The 19,046-nt window shown below is 45.3% G+C and overlaps 1 protein-coding gene across 1 annotated transcript in view; it reads left to right on the top strand.

Moving 5' to 3' along the window:
* The window catches only part of LOC140406566 (solute carrier family 23 member 1-like), a 46,943-nt gene that overhangs the window by 15,280 nt on the left and 12,617 nt on the right, over positions 1-19,046 (top strand). Inside the window, exons 3-7 of the mRNA XM_072494565.1 lie at positions 594-775; positions 2,138-2,258; positions 12,217-12,373; positions 12,985-13,132; positions 15,031-15,136. Coding sequence (XP_072350666.1) covers positions 594-775; positions 2,138-2,258; positions 12,217-12,373; positions 12,985-13,132; positions 15,031-15,136 — 714 coding nt within the window. The remainder of the gene's footprint in view (positions 1-593; positions 776-2,137; positions 2,259-12,216; positions 12,374-12,984; positions 13,133-15,030; positions 15,137-19,046) is intronic.

Below are 19,046 nucleotides of genomic sequence, written 5' to 3'. Positions count from 1 at the left end.
CTCACTGGAATGAAATAAATGTCAAAAGAAATTATAATTTGGGAAATATTAGGTCATGATTAATGAAACAATCTGTCTTGTTAAAATTATTCTCATTGAATTCCAACACTGCAGAAAAAGGCCATTCAGCCCATCAAGTCTGCACTGACCCCTCAAGAGAACCCTACTTAGCCAACACCCCAGGCTATCCCTGTAACCCCACCTAATCTTTGGACACTAAGGGGCAATTTAGCATAGCCAATCCAACTAGACTGTACAGCTATGGACTGCGGGATGTAACATGAACTTCCAGGGGAAAGTTACGTGGAGAACTCCGCAGAGGCAAAAGGTCAGTATCGAACCCAGGTCCCTGGTGTTGAGGCAGCAGTGCTAACTACTGTGCCACCATGCTACCTCACATCTTATATTAAGTGCTAGTAGAGGAACTATATTTTTAAAATACATTTAGTTCATCAATTCCAATGTTGTGCTGTAAGTATACATTACTGATCATGGCGAATAATGGTGCCATGGTGCATAAACTCTTGTAAAGCAGTAGTTATTATTTCTGTACCATATTATTTTACTCCAAGCTGTTTCTCTCCATGTTCCAGATACAAGGTGCAATTATAATATCCAGTTTGGTTGAAGTAGTGATTGGCTTTGTGGGCCTTCCAGGAGCTCTGCTTGGTTACATTGGACCACTGACTGTCACCCCTACAGTCTCCCTTATTGGATTGTCTGTGTTCCAAGCAGCTGGGGAAAGAGCTGGATCACATTGGGGCATTTCCGTATTGTAAGTTCACTATTTGTTCACTTAGTTACATATAAATGATTACCTTGATCAAATGAATTAATTGTGATAGCTAAATCATTAGCGTATGATTTTTAAAAAATGACTGGGCAGGATTTTTCTGATGGTGGGGCTTCTACAAGGGAAGGCAAGCATGCTGATCCCAGATGCCCCACCCAAGGTCGAGACTTCTGGGGAGGAAGTTCTGTCTTGTGAACTCCCAATTTGGCTGTCAGCTCTCTAGTTCTGGCAGTGCCAGGGTTTTGAGTGATGGCTGTCAGCTACAGGCAGTCACCAACGAAGAGGAGATTATGGCTGCTGGGCCTGAGGCCTAGTTTGGGCCTGTCTGACTAGCCACAGTGGGTTGGGAGACCAGGGGGACGGAGGATTTAAGGGGTGGTATGACCAAGTGGGAGAGTGCCTCTGATATGAGGCCCTCCAAGGAGCTGCCCTTCCCCCAGGTTTCCTGACAGCCGCTGGCGCAGTAAATGTTGCTGGTCTACCCACCTGGCGAGGGCCTGTTCCGCTGCAATTAATATCGCATTGGGGGTGGGACATGTGGCCATAGAATTTTAAAATGGCGGACAGTTTGTGGTAGGCGAGGTGCACCCTGTCTTCATACCCATTGAAGGGCGACTGTAAAATTTCACCCACCATTCTGTAGTTTCTCAACAAGGAAGATAAACATTCCTATCTTGAAATTTCACTGATTAGCACTCAAATTGGCTGATGCCATCCCCAAAGGTTGGGAATCTAGAGGTTATATCAAATGCACTGTCATATTTGCACAGCAAGCGATGTTACTCTAAAAGTTAATTAAAGCAAAATAGTATGCTCTGAAACTGCATATAACCATGCCATGAATTGACTGCATAACAGAAAATAGAAAACTGTGATGCCTTTACAATTGATCGTAGAAATAGAGCAGCATTTCTTCTCACCCAGTCTCAAATGTTATCAGACAGCAAACCTATTGGCTCAGTGCATGACAGAGGATCTTGTGGAAGAGGTGTCGAGACACTCCCCAGACCATCACAATTTACAAACGGAGATGCAGATATGCCCTCCTTCACAGTTCTTCGATGTGATAAAATGTGGAATTCTTTTTTTCCTTTGAAAGATTAATACATCATGACAGATTATTGGTGTAAAACAGCAATTATATTGCTAATTAGCATCCCTCCAACGGAGAAGCTTATGAGCAAGTTAGACTGGTGCATTTTGAAGCAAATAGCTTTGAATGCTGGTCATATTCTATTGGGAGTACAAAATGCTTGTTCTTGAGTTAATGTTTACAAGTAACATCAGCATTGATTTTTAAAAAATATATATAATATGTACTTTCTCTTTCTCCTCCTTTGTTAGAACAATTGTTTTGATTGTACTGTTCGCTCAGTACCTGCGCAACGTGAATTTTTTAATGCCTGGCTTTAAACGCGGAAAAGGATGCACAACAGTGAAGATACAAATATTCAAAATGTTTCCGGTAAACATAACCCTCCAATCCAAGAGTAACCCTTCATCTAATTTCAATTTTACCTTCTATCATTCCACTCTGAAAGCATCATCAGCAACTTGTATCGTGCCTTTAGAAAGCTTCCCAAGAAGCTTTGCAGGATCACGAGGTAATAAAGTATGGCGCCAAGCCACCTAAGGAGATATTAGCTGGAGTTTTCCTGCTGTTCTCACCAGTGGGAACTTCTGGTCCTGCTGACGGCAAACCCTCGCCGCGGGTTTCCCGATGGTGGGGATGCGTATAATGGAAAACCCTGCTGCCGCCAGCCAATGGCACACCACCCCCACCAACACTTAACATGCCATGAGGTGCGTGGAAAATCATTTGGGTCAGATAATCAAAACCGTGGTCGGAATTGGCTTCATCGGAAAGCAATGCAGAGAGATAGAAAGATGGAGAAAGCATATTCCAGAACTTGGGCCCAGGAAACTGGGGAGGTATGACCCCAATAGTGGAGCAATTAAAAATCAGATGCGCAAAAGCCCATTATTAGTCCCATTATTACAAATATCTTGTGGTTTCTGGGACTGGAGAAAATTACTGAGATAGGAAGCGGCAAGGCAACGGAGGGATTTGAAAACCAGGGTGTGAATTTTAAAATCTAGATGTCCCTTTTTAAGTACAGGTGTGATGGGGGAATGGGACTTGCTGCAAGTTGAGACACGGGCAGAGATTTTTGGTGGACCTCTAAAGTTTGCAGAGGAGAGACGATTGGACTATCAAATCTGGGGGAGAAAAAAAAGGCTTGAATGTGGATTCGGGGCAGATGGGCAGAAGCAGCTGAGGTAGCACAATGCTACAGAAGTGGAAGTAGGTGGTTTTGTCAGAAACTCATTTGAGGTTGAATGTGACACCAAGTTTGTGAACTAGCTACTGACTTAATCTCACACTGATGGGGAGAGGGGATGGATTCGATAGTAAAGGACCAGAGTTGGAATCAGGACCAAAATGATGGCTTCGGTCTTTTTAATGTTTGATTGAGAACATTTCTACTCATCCACTACAAGGTGACAGATGAGCAGCCTGGATAATTTAACAAATAGTGGAGTCAAGTGGTATTGGTGAGGATGGACCTTGGTGTTGATGTACATTTTGAAGACTAGCACTTGTGAAGAAAATCTCAAGTACTCTGAATTATTTTCCCATATATAAATTTGATTTTGCCTCCAGTTAAACATCTAAAAGAAAATATAGATGATTGAATATTTTAGATAAAAAACTTGTGCTTCTTGAATGCAATTTTTAGATTATTAGCTCCTATAGATGTACCCATATCAGTTTTGAAACCTTTTACTTTATAGGCAATTTGCATTATGTAAATAAGTCTCTAGTTGGTTTCCCAAAAACAAATAAGATTAATTATCCTCTGCTAACAAAGGCATTTGGGCTGAAATTTAACAAATGGGCTGTTTACTGTCAGACTTATAAAAAGAAGTCTTGAGGGACACATTATTCAAAACATATTTGACGTGTCATTTGGAAAATCAAATATCTGTATAATGGAGCTCATTCAGTTGCTGTGCAATATCGTGCACAATTTGACTGTTTCTGATTGCACTCATGATACCAGTGTAAAACCGTTCCAGGTGTTACTTTACTTTGGTTTGATCCTATGGGAAGAAATTTTAACTTCAGTATTTTAAAGCTACAAAAGGCTGACTAGCTGATGTCTTAAACATGTGGGGGTGTGATTCAATTAATTGGGAACAAAGTCCCATAGCGAGCGCATTTAGCAGTGTTTCCAGGAGCTCACGTTGTATAAGGAGCCTCAGGGGGGAATGGCGTCCTGATCGCCAAGACTCCCGAAGCGACCCTGACACCAACCCGACTATGGGATGGTCCCCGGCCCGATTATGTGCGTGCAGCTGGGCACTTGTTTCCCTGGGAGACCCCCATGAGTAATGTTCCATCTGGTCTACGTTTGTGGGGACCACTGCTGAACGGCGCTCGCCTTGGGTCTCTGAGGCAAAGGGAATGAATCCCAATGCCTCAGATACATCGGGAATATGCACATGCGAGTGAGAGTAGCTGTCTTATTTAATATGCTGATTTACCAAAAACATGATCATTCCAGCAATGGGCGGGATTTACATTGCAATGTCTCGTGAGATCGCTTTGGGTCTTGCGAGACCTTGGAAGCCAGGTAGATCCTGGGAGTGGGGTCTTGGCTTTTATTTGCCAGGCTGCGGTGGGGCAAGCTGCTTTTCAGGCGCAGCATGACCATTAGATCACACGCCAAGTTTCCTTTCAGTTGCCTTTGGAAATAAATATGGTCGGTGTATACTGCCAGATGATCCACTGTCACCTGTTTTATATCCTTGCCAAGGTTAAAAATTTGTGTTCCATATTAGATATTACAAATATTATTCTTACTGCAGAACGTGCTAGTATACCACCATCTCTCTTCAACATGCTGACTCCTCAAGGCTTTGATTAGTGCTCTGATAATTCCATTAGCATTAGCTGTTCTTCAATAGCTCATCCAATTCCTGCTCATCTGCTCAAACAATATATCATAAGATTTTACTTTAGGAAACATAACCTTTCTTTGCAGATTCTTTCTTAGCATGTGCGTAATACTCAGCAGTGATCAGTAGTATTCATGTATTGATGCTTTTTCACCTCCCTTTCCCTTTTAGAGAGATTCTCCACATCTAACTTGCTTTACCCACAAGGCGTGCCTAGCGTAAAAATGATGCGCAAGAAAGCAGGGTGTCATGGAAGGAGGCTAGTGCTTTGTTAGGGTACCTGACATAGCAAGGGTTAATGTAGGATTTGGTGTGTTAGGCTGATTGGTTCGATGTGGACTGCACTTAATATTTACAGAGGTTAAAGCGATGAAGTCACAATGTACAAGAGTTCAGTCTATAGATTTAGTCTTTGTGGTGGGCGATGAATTCTTGTTGATCGCCGCAGAGGTGGATCACGAGCCGCCTGCACGTGGATAGGCGGGATCGCGGTGGTCGCATGGGCCAGCAGGATTGCTGGTAGATCGGTGGCCTCATGGCAGGGTACGTCCGGAGGCAGCATTGTGGGCGGCGGGGCACTTCGGTCAAGTAGCGGGTGTGGAACTCTTTGCAGTGCCGGTCTGTTGCGCTGTAGCAGGGAGCCATCAGCCATGCGGACAAGGACCGATCTTGGGGCCACTTGTTTGATCACAACAGCTGCGCCTGACCAGCCGCCCTCGGGCAACTGGACACGAACATGATCAGTTGGGGCCAGCTCGGGCAGATCCGTGGCATGAGCATCGTATGTGGCCTTCTTTTGGGCCCGTTACTGCTGCATTTTCTGTAAGACCATGAGGTGGTCAAGGTCTGGAACATGGATGGCTGGAACTGTGGTCCTCCGAATGCGATTCATGAGCATCTGCACTGGAGACAACCCAGTGGACAGTGGGGTTGCCCTGTACGCCAGCATCACCTGGTTGAAGTCTGAGCCTGAGTCTGCAGCTTTGCACAGCAACCGCTTTACAATTTGGACCCCTTTCTCGGCCTTCCTGTTTGACTGCGGGTAGTGGGGACTGGAGGTTACGTGATGGAAGTTGTAGGACTGTGCAAAATCGGACCATTCCTTGCTGTAAAAGCAAGGACTGTTGTCGCTCATTACCGTGAGCAGAATCCCATGCCTGGCGAACGTTTCTTTGCAGGCTTTGATTACCGCCTTCGATGTGAAGTCGGACAGTTTCACCACTTCTGGGTGACTGGAGAAGTAGTCGACCAGGAGTACGTAGCCACGCCCCTTGGCGTGGAAGAGGTCTACACCTACTTTGGACCACGGAGAGGTCACGATCTCGTACTGTTGCAGCATTTACTTGGGTTGAGCTGGTGGAAACTTCTGACAGGTAGGGCAGTTGAGGACTGTCGGCAATGTCCTGGCTGATGCCCGGCCAATAGACTGCCTCCCGAGCTCTGCGTCGGCATTTCTTGACCCCAAGGTGACCCTCATGAAGTTGGCTCAGCACCATAGCCTGCATGCTCTGAGGAATTACGATCCTGTCGAGTTTCTAAAGGATTCCCTCCACCACCGTCAGGTCGTCTTTTACATTATAGAACTGGGGACATTATCCCTTCTGCCAGCCATTGGTAAGGTGCTGCATCACACGCTGCAGCAGAGGATCCTTGGCCGTCTCCTCACGAATTTGGACCACCCGTTCGTCAGAGACCGGAAGGTTGGTGGCATAAAACTGCACTTGCACTTCCATGTGGCAGATGAAGTCACTTTGTTCACATGGTGTGGTAATGGACCTGGAGAGGGCATCTGCAACGATCAGCTCTTTGCCTGGCGTGTAGACAAGTTCGAAGTCGTAGCGGCGTAGCTTAAGAAGAATTCGCTGTAGCCAAGGTGTCATGTCATTTAAATCCTTTTGGATTATATGGACTAGAGGCCTGTGGTCCATTTCTACCGTGAATTTTGGCAGGCCATAAACGTAGTCGTGAAACTTGACTATCTCTGTCAGGAGGCCCAGACACCTTCTCAATCGGAGTGTACCGTTGCTCAGTGGCGTCATGGCCCTGGAGGCATATGCCACTGGAGCTCAGGACGAGGAGTCATCTCGCTGAAGGAGCACCGCCCCAATGCCACCCTGGCTTGCATCAATTGATATCTTGGTTTCCTTGGTTGGGTCGAAGAATGCTAGAAACGGAGCTGTGGTGAGCTTTGCTTTCAGTTCACGCCATTCCTCTTCATGCGTGGGCAGCCAGTGGAATTCCGTCAACTTCTTGACGAGATGGCGGAGGGCCGTGGTGTGGGATGCCATATTGGGAATGAATTTCCCCGGGAAGAGGACCATCCCGAGGAAGCGGAGGACCGCCTTCTTGTCCTCCGGGGTCTTCATGGCGTTGATCGCCGAGACCTTGTGCGGCATCTGGCCGCATGCCCTGCAGCGAGATGTCGTCACCTAGGAATTTAATGTCAGATTGACCAAATGAGCACTTGGCCCTGTTGAGCTGGAGACCATGTTCATGAATTCTCTGGAATACCTGCTTGAGCGAGCGATGTGTTCCTGGGGCGTTGTGGACCAGATGATGTTGTCAATGTATTCTCGCACCCCCTCGATGCCCTCCATGATGCGGTGAAATACTTCGGAGGCAGATATGATACCAAAGGGCATCCGGTTGTAGCAGTAGCGACCGAACGGGGTGTTGAATGTGCACAGCTTGTGACTGGACGCGTCCAGCTGTATTTGTCAAAACCCCTTGGAGGTGTCCAGCTTAGTAAAGAATTTGGCATTAGCCATTTTACTGGTCAACTCTTCACGTTTTGGTATCGGGTAATGATCCCGCATGATCTTGCGGTTTAGATCCTTCGGGTCAATGCAAAGCTCCCCTGACGGCTTCTTTACGCAGACCATGGAGCTGACCCCGTCTGTTGGCTCTGTGACCTTCGATATGATGCCCTGGTCTTGGGAGGTCCTGTAATTGCTTCTTCAGATGATCCTTGAGGGGTGCCGGCACCCGGCGTGGTGCATGAATTACAGGGGTGGCATTCGGCTTGAGCAGGATTTTATATCGGTATGGGAGCATGCCCATTCCATCAAATACGCTGTGGTACTGCGTGATAATGTCATCTCTGTCGGCTTGCAAGTTGCCATCGGGCGAGGCCGTCGCCGGTGTTGATGACATGGTGTGGACACCATGAACCAGGTTCAGGAGCTTGCAGGCACGAGCACCGGGCAGGGATGCTCTGTCAGGCCCGCCGATTTCAAACCGCAGCGTCACCTTGATCGTCTTGTTGGATGCCGCTAATTGACATGAGCCACTGGCAGCTATGGCATTGCCATTGTAGTCGAAGAGCTGGCAGGCTGGTGGAAGAATGCTTGGTCTGGCGCGGATGGTGTCGAGGTCGGATTTTGAGCTGAGGTTCGCCGATGCGCTGGTGTCCAGTTTGAACCGGATGCGGGCCTTGAGGACAGCACACCACACGTCGTCTGGATCCACACTGAGGATGGATGAGCGTTGCGCCGTTGTGGTGGAAGGCAGTGCATGTGTAGTTGTGATGCCCACCCGGTGCGGGGACTTGAGGCACTCCGCATCAGGGTCTGGTGGGCTGTCGGGATCGGAATCTGGCATACCTTGCTTTATTGAGCGGACACTTCTGCGCCGCAGCTGGGATCACTGGCTGCTGAGCGGTGGAGCAGATCGGCAAAGGGCTGCGTAGTAGCCAAGCTTGCTACACTTTAGACACCGGCGTCCTTTTGCCGGACATTGCCACTTTAAATGGGCGGAGCCACAATTCGGACACGTCATGACGCCGACGTCAGCGCGTTCAGTGCACCATCGTGCATGCGCAGTGCGGTCGGTCGACGTACGCACCTGCGCAGTCAGGTTGTCGGCTTCATCGTCCACTCGGTCGTGATGCGCAGGGACCCTGGAAAAGCATGTGAAACGGCCACTCTCCTCGATGTGCAGGCCCTGCGTCTGTGCAATGACCTGCACCCGTTCCACCTCATGGGAGGCCAGCTTCGCAGTTTCCGCCACCCTGATGTGGGAGTAACGATTCTTAACATGCTCATGGACAACGCTCGTCTCGATAGCGACAGAGAGGGTCAACTGTTTGATTTGCAGGAGCTGCTGCCGAAGGGAGTCGGAGTGGACCCCGAAAACTATCTGATCCTGGATCATGGAATCAGCCGTTGAATCATAGTTACATGACTGCGCTAGGATGCGGAGATGGGTCATGAAGGACTGAAAAAGTTAATCCTTACCCTGAAGCCTCTGCTGGAAAATGGACGTTTCAAAGCTCTCATTCACCTCCGGTGTCGCAGTGGCTGTCGAACTTCAGCAGGACTGTTTTTGAATTTTGTTTTGTCTTCGCCTTCAGCGAACGTAAGGGAGTTGTAGATGTGGATGGCGTGGTCCCCTGCTGTTGAGAGAAATAGTGCAATCTTTCTGGCATCTGATGCAGTTTCGAGGTCGGTGGCCTCTATGTACAAGAGGAACTTTTGCTTGAAGATCTTGCAATTGGTGCTGAGGTTGCCGGAGATGTGGAGCTGCGGAGGAGGCTGGATGCCGCCGAGGTTGCCGGAGCTGCGGAGGAGGCTGGATGTTTTCCATTTCACCGGATGGCTGCTTGCTGGTTGTGGTAGTACCAGGTATTGCGGTACCTAAGAGGTGGATGACCATTGGTTAGACCCAGGAGTCTACCATTGGCTGTTGTACATAGCTCTGCCCTGAGAGGCGGAGTATAAGAACCGGTGCCATCCCAGCAGCCTTCACTTTCTGTATTGAAGCTGCTGGGGAAGAGTTCTAGCAGATTAAAGCCTTCCGTTATGAATCACTTCGTCTTGAGAGTAATTGACTGTATCACTGGTCAATGCTGATTCACTCGAGGTAGGTCCGTCAATATCAGTATTACTCCTGTACCATGATGTGTTAGGCTTACTGGTTCGATGTGGACTGCACTTGATGCAGGGAAGCTAGAAGCAGACGTCTAACACTGGAGAAAATCCAACACTGTTTTATTCAATGATAGAACTGATTACATGTTCAGCTGTGGGTCGACACTATACTGAATTGACTGGAGACCTTGTATTAGCCTGCCCAGACTTACTAGCTACTGCATGGTGTTTGCACTGGCTAGCTCGTGGACTCTGACTGTCGCAGTGGTTGGGTCCAGAGAGAACGGGAAACCTAGTGCCCTCTGGCTTTATAGTCGTAGTGGCCTGTCTGGTGATTGGCTGCACTGTGTTGTGTGCTTATTGGTCGTCCTGTATGTCAATCACTGCCTGTCTGCACTTCAGTATATACATGAGTAGATATTATGATGGGATTGAGAAACAGTATTAAGTTAGAATCCTGGAATCTCTACAGTGCAGAAGGAGGCCATTACATATGACTATTGAACAGACATATAACAGCTAGTAAAGAAACCAGGTCAACAATGTTTTCTTGCTTATCATGAGAAACAAATTAAAATGTGATCTTGATAGGCTGACCTTTTGTCTTTGATTTAAAGAGCATTCTCTATTCATTGTAAGAGAATGCTCCTCGTGTTGCACATAGTTCCTGGTGAACATACGTTCACCATGCAGAAGTCAAAGTCATCTATGTAGATATTGATAACCTACAGCATGGCCCACTGTTCAAGATATTTGTGAATATGCATCAATTGATTTTAGTAGAGGGTACATCTAATTAGATACTCCCTAACCTAAGATTGCTTAACACTTGAGAGCTTGAAATAATGGGTAAATGGGATTGTTTGCATAATAAATGCTTCTAATTGAGGATCCCATCAGGTTAAGTATTTAATTATACCATCCACAAACAAGGGCAAATCCAAGCAACACAATTTAAAAGAAGCTTAAATTACACACTTTAAGTTTCTGTCAATATCCTCCTTCCTCGAACAATATGATTTCCCCTTTATTTTACTTTTATTATCAATTATGTTTACTCACTGCTCTGCTACTTAAAAAATAATTTTGAGACATAATATATGCAAAGAACATTCAGTTCTGTGCCCATAAGCCTGCTGCTAGGAGGCTGCCTCCAAGTTGCTGTCAGCCAGTTTGATGTCAGCTTGGAAAAAGCCCTTAATTGTCCAAACTGACTGCCCCCTCCACAATGACTATGGCTGTTGTGACCGTAGTTTATTTTTTTTTAGCATTTAAAGTCTTCGGAGGATATTTCCATCTTGAGGCATCAACTTGTACCCCCCGACCTGCAAAGACAGCACCCTTGTAGGCACTGACCGTTTCCTAGAATCGCTGATACTGCAGTTGGCCCAGCGCCATTCTTAATTGATGGATTGCAGACCAGACCACAAAGCATCAGGTTTGGGACACTGAAATGGTCACAGCCCATGCTTAACGATGAAGGTGGTCTGATTGAGTTTTTCAGCACTACAAGCTTGGTCCAATTCACCTACATTATTCTGACTGAAATATTCTTTCAGATTGACCATTAATTTGGGATTGAGAGATTGATAAATCAATAATTCCTATCGTGGAGGTTCACCGTAAAGAATATCATACAAGACAAGTGAGGCGAACTGTGAACACCTGTAATTATGTGCAAATTGCAGTGACCAAGTGGGAGCAGATAAAACAACCTCTCTCGCTTTAAAAATTTACTGTTACAAATGTGGAGGTTCATTCCTTCAAGTTTTAATGGTTGACGTCTAAAATGCATTATTTTTAATTCTGTTCTCTTTCTCAATCCAATTTTTCCTCTTTGTCAAATCAAGTACATAAAATGAAATAATGAATTCAAACTTGCACCTAGTTCAGACACTCTGCTGTTCATTTAACACTAGTCTGATTAAGGAGCTACACAGTTGCTTGCAATGTTCACACAGATCCCAGATTCCTTTTCAAGGGTCCTGCACTATTTTTATCTTCCACACTCCCTAGTGCAAAATCTTATGGAAATTTTAAATGTCAAAATGAAGTCTTTAAGTTATATTGTAATCTATTTGCCAGCTACAGTATATTCTAGCCCACTGATTCCATCAAACTGAATACAGCGAGCCAGAATTTTGGCATGCCTAGGACCAAGCAAACTTTTAGCTTGAGCACAAAAATGCCGATCTTCCTGTTTTCAATTTCAACTCTCACTCTGTTTCCTTCAAGATAAAAATGTAAATATAAATTTAGATTTCTGAGAAGATGAATAAAATATTTAATTCTAATTATGCTAAAATGCCTAGCACTGTTAACAGCAAGGAAATGTGTTGGAGATTTATTGAAAAGACAGATCACAAAACCATGCACATGACTAGCAATAGAAATCAAAATTTTAATCCAGAATGAATGAAATAAGTATCAGACTGGACAGTTTTGGAATATTCCATATAATTGGTTTAAAATGCACTCTGGTGTATCTAAACGACAATTGAGTAGTTCTTTTTTGTTAATTAACTCCTGTATAATAAATGAATCCAGAGTGAGGACTCCTCCTTTAGTAATTGTCTCTGCTTTCTTTTCTAGATTATAATGGCTATTATGATTGTCTGGCTAATTTGCTATCTTTTAACTCTCACTGATGTATTTCCAAAAAATCCTAATCTGTATGGATTCAAAGCACGAACCGATGCCAGAGGTGAAATAATGTCAACAGCGCCTTGGTTTCGCATGCCATATCCATGTAAGTGCCATGGAAAATGGAAATGAATGGTTTATACAATATTTTGTTCAATATGCAGGTAAGGAACATACAGCCTCAGGCAGCCATAGGCTGCTTTCCCCTTTGAGGGGGACAGCTGACTAGTGATGACTGAGGATCACCACACCTTTTGGCAAGGGGCAAGGTTGAGAAGGCGAACCTTTCTGAATAACCTCAGCCGGTATGGGAATTGAACCCATGGATGGCCTCGCTCTGCATCACAAACCAGCTGTCCAGCCACCTGATGTGCATAATAACTCTTTTTCAAAGCAGAACACTGGGTGAACTTGGTCCACACCATGGACCGATAGACAAATTGACAGCATGCTTTATTTTATATTCTATTGAATTCCAAAGTCCACATTGTGTATGCTGTAAAATGGGCTGCTGATATTACGCTCTTGTTTTATGTTTTGATAGGTGAGGTTAAAATAATAAGTGTATGATTAAGCATGAGCTGTTGCTTTTTCTTTTTCATATTAATGTTGTTAAAGTTAAACATAAACGGCAGTAACCTGGAATGCAATCTTTTTATTAAAGGTGGAAATAATATTTTTAAAATGCTCTTCTGAAGACGGTTTGATTCTTTGCAGGTCAGTGGGGTTTACCAACAGTCACAGCAGCTGGAGTGCTGGGAATGTTCAGTGCAACACTGGCTGGTATCATTGAATCTATAGGTGATTATTATGCCTGTGCTAGATTGGCTGGGGCTCCACCTCCACCTATCCATGCTTTGAACAGGTGAAGCTTCTTTCCAAAGTAGATTCTGTGAACACTGTTTTTTTGAATAGATGTTAGAACCAATATGGAGCAGTTTTCTGGCTAACAATTTTTCAAAGTGCAAAATATAATGGCCACAGCAATGGGGCAGGGGGGCATAAGATTGGAAGACCGGGGGCTCCTGACATTATAGTGCCGGGCGTGAATTTTACTAATGGCAGATAGTAAGCCACTTACATTTTTGAAACGAGCAATTGAAAAATACTTGAGCTTGTTAATGAGGCAATAAAACGCTATTTCACAGGATCCTCCTGATTTAATGATGCGCGCATGAGTATGAAGGGTGGCAATGGGGTAGCAGCAGTTGGCATTGCTGCACTCTGCAGCTATGCAGTAAAAACTTTTGATTTTCTTAAGAGGAGTTGGGTAGTCAATGACCTGGGATCATAGTCTCCTCGATGAGATCATGCCCCTGGACGGGCTCACAAAAAGAGGACTGAGAGGAGGGTGGGCCAAGAACTGTCAAAGCAGCTTGTTGACTCAGTTAGAACTGCAGAGTTCAAGAGCTATGGGCATTATACATCTGTAGGAGGTGAACCTGATGAAGGGGTGGCGGAAGAGGTAGTGAGGACGTGGACTCGACCAGCACCAACCTCCTACTCACTCACATGGGCAATATTGCGATGGAGAAGCAGGAGCAAGACATAAAGGAGAAAAAGCAGAAGTCAGCATTGAGTTGAAGGTAGCCAGTGGCCAGGATATATAGACAACCCATCATTGCGATAGTGTCAGCAAAGATTTGTACCTCCAAGTTGTGCACCATGATGGCAGAGGAGGTGAGGGGGTCCTGAATCTCTAGCCCACAGGCTCATTCCAGGGGCCCACATGGAGATAAGTGGGGCATTTCTCAATCTGCTACACATCACTGCATCAAGGTCGTGACAGATCACTCTTCCAGAGAGCCAACCAGTACATACGTCACTGAACTATTGTGGACAGTCGTGCTGAGAGCCAAGGGATTCTGTGCATTGCTGGATCCCCCCCCCCCCGGTGCTAAGTTTCAAATGCGCACTCATGACCATGCCACGAACCAGGAAGCGATTTCATTCCTCAACACAATTGGTCTGTGACCACTCAGTCAATCCTGCAGATGTGTGTTTAAGGCTTACGCTGAAACTAGCCATGGTGCTTACATACTCGGACACCGTGGTTAGCACTGTTGCTTCACAGCGCCAGGGTCCCAGGTTCGATTCCCGGCTTGAGTCACTGTTTGTGGAGTCTGCACGTTCTCCCTGTGTCTGTGTGGGTTTCCTCCGGGTGCTCCGGTTTCCTCCCACAAGTTCCAAAAGACGTGCTGTTGGGTAAATTGGACATTCTGAATTCTCCCCCTGTGTACCCGAACAGGTGCCAGAATGTGGCGACTAGGGACTTTTCACAGTAAATTCATTGCAGTGTTAATGTAAGTCTACTTGTGACAAAGATTTTTCTACTCTCCGATGCCACAGCTTTACGCTTTCCATCAAGGATAGATACTTTCTGACAAAGGATAACCACTGAAGAGATGGTTTCTGATAATCATGAAAAATCCAATAACGGTGACATGTGCCTTGCAGCAAACTGAACGACTTGCAAACAATCCAGGATGAATGAGCTGCACTTTGAAATCTAGTGATTCCAAATAAACCTGTTGGACTTTAACCTGGTGTTTTAAGACTTGTACTGTGCCCACCCCAGTCCAACATCGGCATCTCCACACCATAGTTGAATGATGGAGCAGGTTCGAGAGGCTGAATGGGCTATTCCCTTTTGTGTGTTACTAATATGTTACCAAATTCTGTTTGTAAAAGAGGGGGAATAATTTTCCACTACTTCTGTGTATGAAAATGATTGTAACCTGAAGTACTCCTTTTGCCTTCCAGAGGGATCTTCACTGAAGGAATATCTTGCATCATTGCAGGATTACTTGGAACAGGAAATGGTTCTACATCATCCAGCCCAAATATCGGGGTCCTGGGGATTACAAAAGTACCTTTTTTTAAATCCATGTCAATTGATTGTGCTTTTTATTTTATTATTTGCTACTTGTGTGGTACACCATTGGGAAGGATAGGTCGGATGAGAGCCATTTTTTTCAGAGGAAGGATTTCTGTCTAAAGGTAACGTAGCATGCTTGAGCATCTAACCAGGGCTTGGGCCTGCCTTGAGAGCTTGAGCCATTGGTGCTTGCACTTGGCAGGATAGCGGGTCATCTGCTTATTGACACTGAAGTCTTACTGCCTTTGACTTGTACTTTTTGTGGCCATCCCTGCTTCCTCTGGAGGATGTGGGGAAGGCAGTTGGTATTGCTGGAACTGCAGCAAGAGCATGTTACAGTGGAAAGCCCAATTTCCTATATCCTTCGCAGAGGTGTTGTATAATTTGCTCCTGAGTTGCTCTGAAGACTGAGAAAAGCAGCTGTGGTTGTGTGAAGTACTAACCAGATGACGGATCTTCCACGCAGTTGGCAGTTATATGGCTGAAGGTGTGCTTTGCAAAGCAGTTTTTCAGATGGCCATGGCTGCAGCTCTTTAGTGCAACAGATCAAAACATTCATAGAACATAGTGCAGAAGGAGGCCATTCGGCACATCGAGTCTGCACCGACCCACTTAAGCCCTAACTCCCCCCTATCCCCGTAACCCAATAACTTCTCCTAAGCTTTTTGGACACTAAAGGCAATTTAGCATGGCCAATCCACCTAACCTGCACGTCTTTGGACTGTGGGAGGAAACTGGAGCACCCAGAGGAAACCCACGCACACACTGGGAGAACGTGCAGACTCCGCACAAACAGTGACCCAGCGGGGAATCGAACCTGGGACCCTGGCATTGTGAAGCCACAGTGTTAGCCACTGTGCTACCGTGCTGCCCTAACATATAAAAAAAGAGTAACCCATTCATAGCTCCTCTGTTTCACTGAGGCAGTTTCTTCTGCTGCTTATCTTAAATTTACCTGTTGGGTGGGAGGCACAGCATGAAACTGCTCCTGTTGGGAAAGAAGGGTTCCACTCAATCCTTCTGGATTTTGTCTCCCAGTGGCTTTAATTGCCCTCCTGATTTCCTGACCAACCAGCCGAAGGAGATGAAAACACATTAGAACACCATTCCAATGGCATGTGTTTCCTATTTTCCTGGCAAGCCCTCTCCCCTGCTCCAAAGTTATTTCTAAGAAACTGGCAAAAGTCCCCCAAAAAGTAGCAATTATACACCTTAAATAAACATCATTGTTCCACTCATCCTCTGTGTAGGGACATAACCTTCATCAAACCTTTTTATTTTCTCTCTTTCATAATTGTAATAATAGTGAAAAAAAGATTAAGATCTTTGCAATCTCTAATCATGTAAAGTGCCCAAGATGACTCATTATCGTCTGACAAAACCCACCCCTCGCATCTTAAGTGAAATAGTTCCTGTCAAAATAACCAGGTGCCAAAATATCCTTCATCCTGACCTATTATCCTACTTCTTATCATTATCTTCCATCTGCATTGTTCCACAATGTGTTGGCAAAGTTGAGCAAAAATATATAAATCTCGTAAGCTCCAGCTGAGGCTAAACATGGCAGTCAGTTAAATCTGTGATCTTCAAAGTCGGGGGCGTGTCCCATGGGTGGGTCGTGGATGTGTGTCGGGAGGGTCGCGGAGCCGTCCGTCGCAGCGCTCCCGATTGCGCAAATTCGTGCGCAACAGCCGCAGCAGGTGGCTTTTAACTATGCCGGCGGCGAGGGGCCTTTTTACCATATAAAAAAAAAAATGAGACCCACTGCGCGTACGTGCCTGTTCATCGGTGCACATGCGCAGAGTTTTGCGCATGTGCACTGATGAGCGGGTACGCATGCGCAGTGCAGTCTCATTTTTCATATGGTAAAAGGGCCGCTCGCAGCCGGCATAGTTAAAAGCCAGTTGCTGAGCACTCTGCCCGGTGCGGAAGTGCTCGGTTCTTCTGAATGAAGCGAAGGCCGAGTTTTCCCCCGGCGATTAGCACCATCGGACCGACCCACAGAGATCCAGCACCATGGCCTCCACCTGGGAACTCGCCTGTATCTACAGTGTGCTCATCCTTCACGACGACGAGGTCACTATCACCGAAGACAAACTCAATGCCCTGATTAAGACAGCTGATGTAACCATTGAGCCTTTCTGGCCTAGTCTGTTTGCCAAGGCATTGGCTAATATTGACGTCAATAGTCTGATCTGCAACGTTGGTGCTGGTAGCAGTGCCCCAGCTGCTGCAGCTGTTGTTTCCACCGCTGCCCCTGTTGCTGCTGAAGACAAAAAGGAAGAAAAAGGAACAGGAAGAATCTGAAGAGTCTGACAATGACATGGGTTTTGGTCTCTTTGATTAAACGTGCCATGCAACAACATTGTTACAATTTACAAAAAATAAATAAATATTGAATATCAATATTATAATTCAATATTGAGCTGCTACGGCTGAAGACCATTTGCGCAATCGGAGACGCAGAAGATTTAAAAAAAAAAAAAATCATCCTGCTTGAGAGAGCCGGTCACGGCCCCCGAACTTTGGCATTGCGCGCTTTGGGCGCAATTGCGATTCCTCCATTTTGTCAGCAGCAAACCAAGTAAGAAAATGGTGGGTCCCGAAGGTCGGCCGGCGTGGGTTCTGAAGGTCGGCTGGCATGGGTCCCGAAGGTTGGCCAGTTGGTAAAAATGGGTCCCGGAAAAAATGATTGAAAAACACTGGGTTAAGTTGTACCCAGATGCATTAAACTGTAAAACATACTTCGAATGACCATCTTGATCATTTCATAACTTTTAGCTACAGAAATCCACAAACCAATTAAAGACAACAATAATCCTGATTGCAACCTGAGGTAAGGGCAGGCGCGTGGTTAAGTTCCATAACAAAGGGCACGATTTAATAGGTGGCAGAGTTTACTGACCAGCTGTTGAAGCTTCCTCTGGCTATGAGGCAGCCTGCTGGAGCATTCAGTACTCGGGTGTTAAGTGGCGCAGCATGAGACTTCACCCCAATCTGGGTACGAAGTCCCACCTTCGAGCTGCTAGATAATCAGATGACTGGCATCTCTCTGGTCAATGCAATGCCACTGGGGGTAGTGGCCACTTCTGGGTTAGCATTCAGTCCCAGTAAGAACAGACAGGAGCTTGGGAGAGAGTGGTGATTATAAGGGGATTTTGTGGGAACAGGAGAAGAGACCCTGTGAGGAGGATGGGGGCTATGGTGCTGAGGTCTGTGGTTATAGGGACACAATTGTCAAGATGGGGTGGGGGGAGGGTTGAGATAGGAAAAGAGAGATGGGCCTACTATTAGAAAATGGGGTCTGTGAGCCACCCCTATACTTGAAGCAAACCAGACTGAAAAGAATATCCTGCAGTAAACATAAATTTCATACAATGTAATTAATTGTCAAAATATTTTCATTTTTATTAAAAATACCAATTGGATGGGGTTTAGATTTATGAAATAGTGTTATAGGTGCATCCAGAATCCAGCCAGTGTGTCAAGTTACCTTGACAACAATCTGACAACTAGAACGATTCACTCTGGTGAATTCATGAAACTGATAAATGTATTTATTTTTTATGCTTTTCTGTATATTTTTATATATATTTATATATAGTGACTTCATGATGCAAGTTGACAATTCTTTCTTTTGTGAGTATGTTGTACTTTTTCTATTGATCACATTGTAGAAAAAGATCAATAGTTGCCTTTTAGCAGCACTGGACAAAGCTTTGATCATTTTTAGAAGTAGGAATCTTCAATGAGCATTGAGGGCTGAAAATAGTTGGTGGCTATGGTAACAACTACTTAAATATTATAGCAACTGTTTAATCATCACCAATTGGATTACTAAATAAACTACAAAATTTCAAATAACAAAGATTTTCATATTTGTGAGAATTCTGCATGGAAT

Source organism: Scyliorhinus torazame, unplaced genomic scaffold (genome assembly GCF_047496885.1).
Source record: "Scyliorhinus torazame isolate Kashiwa2021f unplaced genomic scaffold, sScyTor2.1 scaffold_629, whole genome shotgun sequence".
Lineage (NCBI taxonomy): Eukaryota > Metazoa > Chordata > Chondrichthyes > Carcharhiniformes > Scyliorhinidae > Scyliorhinus > Scyliorhinus torazame.
This window is presented reverse-complemented; position numbering and strand designations above follow the sequence as displayed.